Consider the following 6,979-nt stretch of genomic DNA (forward strand, 5'->3'; position numbering starts at 1 on the left):
TTTAGTACAGATCCAATTACAGAGATCAAATGTTTCCTATAGTTCTTGACCAGGTTTGCACACACTGCAGCAGGGATTTTGGCTCACTCGTCCATACAGATCTCTTCCAGATCTTTCAGGTTTCGAGGCTGTAGCTGGGCAACACGGAGTTTCATCTCCCTCCAAAGATTTTCTACTGGGTTTAAGTCTAGAGACTGACTAGGCCACTCCAGGACCTTGAAATGCTTCTTACGGAGCCACTCCTTAGTTGCCATGGCTGTGTGTTTCAGGTCATTGTCATGCTGGAAGACCCAGCCACGACCCATCTTCAATGCTCTTACTGAGGGAAGGAGGTTGTTGCCCAAAATCTTGCGATATATGGAAAAGTACCCCCAAAGCATTATGTTTATACCCCCACACTTCACAGTTGGGATGGTGTTCTTGGGATTGTACTCATCCTTCTTTTTCCTCCAAACACGGCAAGTGGAGTTTATATCAAAAAGTTCACTTTTGGTCTCATCTGACCACATGACCTTCTCCCATGCCTCCTCTGGATCATCCAGATGGTCACTGGCAAACTCCAGATGGGCCTGGACATGTGCTTGCTTGAGCAGGGGGACCTTGCATGTGCTGCAGGATTTTAATCCATGGCAGCGTAGTGTGTTACTAATGGTAACCACTGAGACTGTGGTCCCAGCTCTCTTCAGGTCATAGACCAGGTCCTCCTGTGTAGTTCTGGGCTGATCCCTTACCTTTCTCATAATCATTGACACTCCACGAGGCGAGATCTTGCATGGAGCCCCAGTCCGAGGGAGACTGACAGTCATCTTGAGTCCCTTCCATTTTCTAATAATTGCACCAACAGTTGTTGCCTTCTCACCAAGCTGCTTGCCTATTGTCCTATAGCCTTGTGCAGGTCTACAGTTTTGTCTCTGGTGTCCTTAGACAGCTCTATGGTCTTGGCCATGGTGGAGCGGTTGGAGTGTGATCGATTGTGTGTGTGGACAGGTGTCTTTTATACAGATAACGAGTTCAAACTGGTGCAATTAATACAGGTAACGAGTGGAGGATTGGAGGGCTTCTTAAAGACAAACTAACAGGTCTGTGAGAGCCAGAATCCTTGCTGGTTGGTAGGTGATCAAATACATATTTCATGCAATAAAATACAAATTAATTATTTAAGAATTATACAATGTAATTGTCTGGATTTTTATGTTAGATTCTGTTTCTCACAGCTGAAGTGTACCTATGATGAAAATGACAGACCTCTCCATTCTTTATAAGGGGGGAAACTTGCAAAATCTGCGGTGTATCAAATACTTATTTTCCCCACTGTAATTAGATCCGCGTATATCCATATAATGGGAGTGACTGGGGCACCGAAACGCAGCCTCTAAATAACGCATTATCTGCCGCGAAACTTGTTAATTTCACCAATATTTTGTTATGATACGCTGGTGCTATTCCCCGTTGAGTCCGGAGTTACCTGTTATCATCATCCAGGTTCTGTAGATTGACCTACAGAACCTGGATGATGTCTTCTGACCTGGACGATGTCATCTCTGAGCTCCGTGCTGGCTTGTTTACCTGTAATTTGCTACTGCTATGGTTCGCCCACAAACAAATTGGAAAAATATTCAGCCATGTTGCAAAAAACTAGCAGTAGCGTTTCGGTGCCCCAGTCACTCCCACTATATATATATATATATAGTGGGAGTGACTGGGGCACCGAAACGCATTTCTAAATATCTCCCGAACGACTACAAATGACGCAAAATTTGATTTGCTTTGACTGCGACTGCTGTAGCCCTAAAGTTTAAACTCAAAACTCTATTTGCTGTTTTTCAGGAATCAGTCGGTGTTACAGCTGAAACCCAAACATCCTGCATCATTGATTTTGAGTCATTATAGGTAGCATCACCTCTTCTTACATGATAATCAATCTGTTTCAATGACTTGAGCTAAATAGAAACTACATATGTAGAAAAAACACGACTTTAATTGTCAAACTCCCCAAAATCAGTAACAACAGTACTTTTTGAAAGCACATGTGGATGTGTTTACATAGTTTTATTATATAAGAACAATTGCATCCCCCGTGTGTGTTGAAAGTTTCGAATCTCTTGAGTTTTATACGCCAGTGCATGTTGGACAGTAGCCACAGTAAGTTTTGATATTTTGGAGATTTACAGTTTTTACTGAACAACGGCAAAGTGTTTTCTATGAGGATATGCATCTCAGAATAAAAAAGAATTATTAAAAAAAACAATACAAAAGGAAATGTAACTAAAACAAAATGCTTGTTCATCAGTATCACCTGTACTCACATACACAGTATGTGACTTCATTCGGAAGTACTGCTACACTACTGTCTGTGTGGATGTTAAGTCGTGTATGTGCGTGTGGACAAGGGTACGTGATTATACCCTTGATTACAGCATAACCCAGAGTCAGAACCTTTACCAACTTTACCCACCCCTACCCTTATGCAACTGTAACCATTGTCTCCATAATAGTGAAATGTAAACCCAACCACGCGTCTCTCTGAACGTCATCAAAGTTCATCGTGTCTCTTCGTTAAATCTTCCCCGTAATTGGTGGCCTGACTTCCCACAAACATGTTCCAGTTGGCCAGAATCTCCTTCTTGGTTATTTTCTCGTCCTGTCGTTTGATCGCCAGGTTCCGTCCGACATTGGTTCATTCGTTTATGATTGAGAGAGAGGAGGAAGGAGGAAGGAAAAAGGAAAAAGCAGAAGAGAAGGAAAGACACAGAGAGATGTCTGTTAATAATTAACCCACAATTAACCCATTCATTTCAATCCTGAACAAAAATCCTCGACAGCATTGTTAAGTGTTAGACTGTCGGTAGATAGAGGTACTACATGGCTGTTATAATGTATATGTGTACCAATTAAATTGTTAAAAAACTAAACTAACTCATCTATTGGGTCCTTAAACTGTAAACGGACGCCATGACAGCTCCTCTGTAGTCAAGCCAAAGCATGTGGCGCTGCCCCTAGTGGCTGGCTGCAGTACAGGTCATACGAGCCCAGACGTATGGGCAGGTCATGGACAACACGACTCCACTTAGTTTAATGGATATATGGATATCCGTGTTTTGTGCACCAGTCATTGCCACTAGATGTTCAACAATGGAGCTTATGTTACAGCATTTGTTTAATGGATATGCGAACTCGTCTTCTTCGCTTGCTGGCTAACAGGGTATGACCAGGTGTTTCTGCACGTTCACTTGCAGTTACAGTATCCGTAGACATTACCTTGTTGGTGTCTGTCTCGTGGATCAAGTGCTTGGCTTCATTGTCAGCATGATCAACCTCTCCGGGCAAGATCCAGTGGGCCACTTCCCCGGCATCCAGGTAGCCATCCTGCACAACAAAGAGAGGATACGAATATAAAGTAAGGAGAACTTTCCTTATCAGGTTTCTCAGTTGAAAACATCGATGGCTCACGGGACGATCTGAGTAGCTTTTTTTTTACCTTGTTGCCATCTCTGATCTCCAAGAAATGTTTCTTCTCCGTCTGGACCCACTCTGGCTCACTTTCCCCAGACTCTGGTGTGTACATATCACCTGTGGCGCAGCAGAAATGCACACAAATTTAGGGCGCACCGCCTTCAACCGGAGACGTAGCCGGTCGGCGAGGATATGGGCGTAACCTACCGATATATTCATCGATGTTGATCTTGCCATCCCCGTTCTTATCGATGTCCTCTATGGTTTCCTAAAGAAAAGAGGAGATGATTCACAATGCCACATTCCTGGTGCAACTTCAACCTTATAAGCGTGCTCACAGTGATTATAACTCAAGCCTCTGGGGACCATGAATGAGTGTAAATCCATCCACTAGATATTTAAAGATCACTGCTAAGTTACTGATGGATATAGTGAGTAGATTGTACCTGCACAACCACATCTTTCATATGATCGTACTCTTCGGGATGAAGGAAGGCCGTGAACTCCTCACGCGTGGCGACACCGTCACCGTCTCGGTCAGCAGACTTGAAACGCCTTTCGTCCCGGGCGAGCATGGACTTGTAGGTGTCCTTGTCCTCGACGTCATCGAAGTCCTCGGCTGAAAAGAAAAGCTTTAAGTTTCAGTACTCTGGGCGCCTTTTCAAAAAATATGGGCAGTTCCTACATATAGACTTCTAAGCTGCTTCAAGATCAGTTTCCTGGATACAAAGGAGTGAGTAGATATGTAAAGGTATTGAGGAAAGCGTGAGACAGATACCCAGATAGTAGCCATAGGTGGTGTTTTTGTACTCCTCCCAGCCAATCTTGTTGTCGTTGTTTTTGTCGTAGTCGTTCCAGTGTTTGTTCACGTTCTCCTCGATGTACCTCCTTTGGCGGTGTTTGATCCAGTAGTGCAGCTCGGCGTGGTTGATGTACCCGTCCTTGTCCGTGTCAATGCGGTCCACGATCTTCCTGTATACAGGGACGGATGGATGGGATCAGGGTTATGGCCACGACTCAGAATTTAAGATCTCGAGGATGCTGCTGCTGCTCAGTGATTCATCTTTCCTGTCTTTGCCCCGACCATTGAGGCTGCAAAACCTGAGTCACCTAGGTGCAACTTTCAAAGTAGGCTTTGTCTTCCTGAATGTCACCAAGGGGTAATTGTTGGGTTTCTGCTACATGAATTAAATAGAACGGCACCGAATTAAAAAGCAATGCTTCACTTGCAAGTGCGTGGCACTCTGCCACACCCAGCATCACTGTGGGGGTGTGGTTTGTCTTTTTTCTATACACCACACATTTGTGATTTGTTATTTAATCTGCCACTGTGACTGCAGCTACTAAGTTGCTGTAGCTGTGGACTGTGATACAGTATAAGATGATGTGACAGAGTTCATCTTCACAATACATTGCACAAATTTAATTTCCATTTACTTCCCTAAAACCTGTGGTATTAATTCACTGTCCATTCCTGCTTGAACTTCAAACATAAACTAAACTTGTGCTAATTTGTACATAGCATGCTCTAGAATCTTTTAAATGTCAAAAGCATATATGACAAATCACACATGGATAATCCTACCTATAACAGGTAATTTTAACCTGTTCCTCCATTAAAATACACTTCTGTTGACATGCACACTTGAGGATGTGTGCAAAAAAAACTGCAGTTGTGCAAGTTTTTAACGAGTGTGTCGGTGAAACCTACGCTAATCTCTCTTGGCTCTCCTCGGGCGTCAGCTGGTCAAAGGTCTTGGCATCCTCCTTGCCCAGGAAGGCCTCGTGGTCGTACTTGAAGCCCTGACCATCGTTGTGGGCGTGGTCGCTCAGATCAGGGTTGTGATGGATTCGCTTCTCCTGAGCAGGGACGGCGAAGGCAACCGCTGCCAGGACGCAGAGGGATGCTAGCGATTTCAGCAGCATCGTTACAGACTTCTGCGGAGGTGAGACAAAAATTCAGATTACAGCAGACTTACGACAGACCAAGAGCATGAAAATTTAGGTCATAAAGTACTGTGAAGACTACAGTGCCTTTGCAAAGGCCCGTCAAATTCATCTGGGCTCATGCCATCTATGCATAATGGCCACTGCAGTTGAAACGGCCTAAGACTAACTCTCTCTTAGGTACTTTTCAGTCAAAAATGTACCATGACATTTGACTACCTACACCTTCATTCAGCACACGTTTAAGCACATTAAGTATCATTCAATATGCTGATGACACTGCCCTGTTTGCACATTAACTGCAAACACAGATATGGATGAGTGCAAAATGAACACAGCGGTGCCAAGTGGGGTTTGAATACGTTTCCTTCATATCTATGGCAAACAGTGTCATCAGCATACTTAAAAATAATCATAATAATAAAGTAATTTATTTTTTCCCCAAGCACTGCAATATGTACCATGACCTCTCACTTTCTACACCTTCTTTCAGCACATGTTCCAGCACAAGTGAGCCTGTTATACGAACCCCGCTTGGCACAAATTATAAACTATAATTAGTGCTACTTTTGCACCCAGCCATGGACAAATAAGGCAGTGTCATCAGCATACTTAAGAATTATAATAGATATGATCTTAAGAGGAAAAAAAACTCAGGTCTTACAAGAGAATTTTATTCTAACTTCCTTTTTCCAAGCATTGCAAAATGTCCCCATGACATTTCGTTTTCTACACCTTCATTCAGCACTTGTTCAAGTTCAGCAGGGTCTGTAAGAACCTAAATGCATTGCCCAACTGCAATCCATCCATATGGATGTTTGCAACCAAAGAACCAAATAGAGTCATGATATTGCAACTGAACAAATAAATACAAATCCTGCTCTTTAACTAACATTTAAAAAATAAGTAAAATTGTACATACAACACCACACATTTGACATAAAGAAACAGAACCAAGTCAATGCAAAATAATGTGACCTATAATATTTAACTCAAATACATAACAATCAAAGGATATGAAATATAAGAGTTGCAACTTTTCCTCAAGTCCTTAAACACACATTCAGAGTTTCTCCTTCCTGTTGCACGAAATTAATAATAAAACAAAGTATAACAGCTGAGTCAGAAAAGCTTCAACAAATACTGTAACCTCCTGTAAATCTAGCATCACTTTTGACACGCAAGAAAAAAAAAAAGATGAACTCACAAACTTCTCGCCAGAGTCGTGCGACACCTCCCTTTGTAGAACAGCACATCAGTCCGCGTTGGCAATCTGTGCCTTTAAATCGCAATGGCAGAGGGGGCGGGGCTTGTCGCGCAGCTAGCCAATCAGCAACGCCTCAGAGGAGACGCTAACCAATAAAAAGTGTGACGTCGTTGTCAAACGCTTCACGGTGCGTTGTCATTGGCTGTTAATCGCCACGTTGTCACGCAAACGCGCCACGCTTTTCCCCCGAGATGCGCCTCCCAAATTCCTCTATAGAGTTAATTAATGGTCTCTCAAAGCTTCTGGTCAACTTAAACTCATAGAAATGCGAATTAATGGAGATTAAGGTGTAAATGATATGTGTGTGTGTCC

The 6,979-nt window shown here is 43.0% G+C and overlaps 1 protein-coding gene across 1 annotated transcript; it reads right to left on the minus strand.

Annotated features, from left to right (window-relative positions):
- Window positions 1–1,960: 1,960 nt before the first annotated feature.
- rcn3 (reticulocalbin 3, EF-hand calcium binding domain) lies at window positions 1,961–6,698 on the minus strand. The gene is made up of 8 exons (XM_084570580.1): window positions 6,608–6,698; window positions 5,165–5,391; window positions 4,232–4,425; window positions 3,900–4,072; window positions 3,661–3,721; window positions 3,479–3,570; window positions 3,259–3,366; window positions 1,961–2,641 (listed from the first exon to the last, which is right to left on the minus strand). Exons 2-8 carry the CDS (start codon window positions 5,377–5,379, stop codon window positions 2,534–2,536), a joined length of 951 nt encoding a protein of 316 aa, XP_084426706.1. The 5' UTR covers window positions 5,380–5,391; window positions 6,608–6,698; the 3' UTR covers window positions 1,961–2,533.
- Window positions 6,699–6,979: the final 281 nt, after the last annotated feature.

Source organism: Chelon labrosus (genome assembly GCF_963514085.1).
Source record: "Chelon labrosus genome assembly, chromosome: 21".
NCBI classification, from domain to species: domain Eukaryota; kingdom Metazoa; phylum Chordata; class Actinopteri; order Mugiliformes; family Mugilidae; genus Chelon; species Chelon labrosus.

Excerpts from the sequence above, each read along its gene's own strand:
- rcn3 (XM_084570580.1), bottom strand. The coding sequence starts at position 5,379 with ATGCTGCTGAAATCGCTAGCATCCCTCTGCGTCCTGGCAGCGGTTGCC. Across the intron at positions 3,571-3,660 it reads CAACATCGATGAATATATCG|GTGATATGTACACACCAGAG; the intron begins GTAGGTTACGCC and ends GCTGCGCCACAG. Across the intron at positions 3,367-3,478 it reads AGATCAGAGATGGCAACAAG|GATGGCTACCTGGATGCCGG; the intron begins GTAAAAAAAAAG and ends TTTGTTGTGCAG.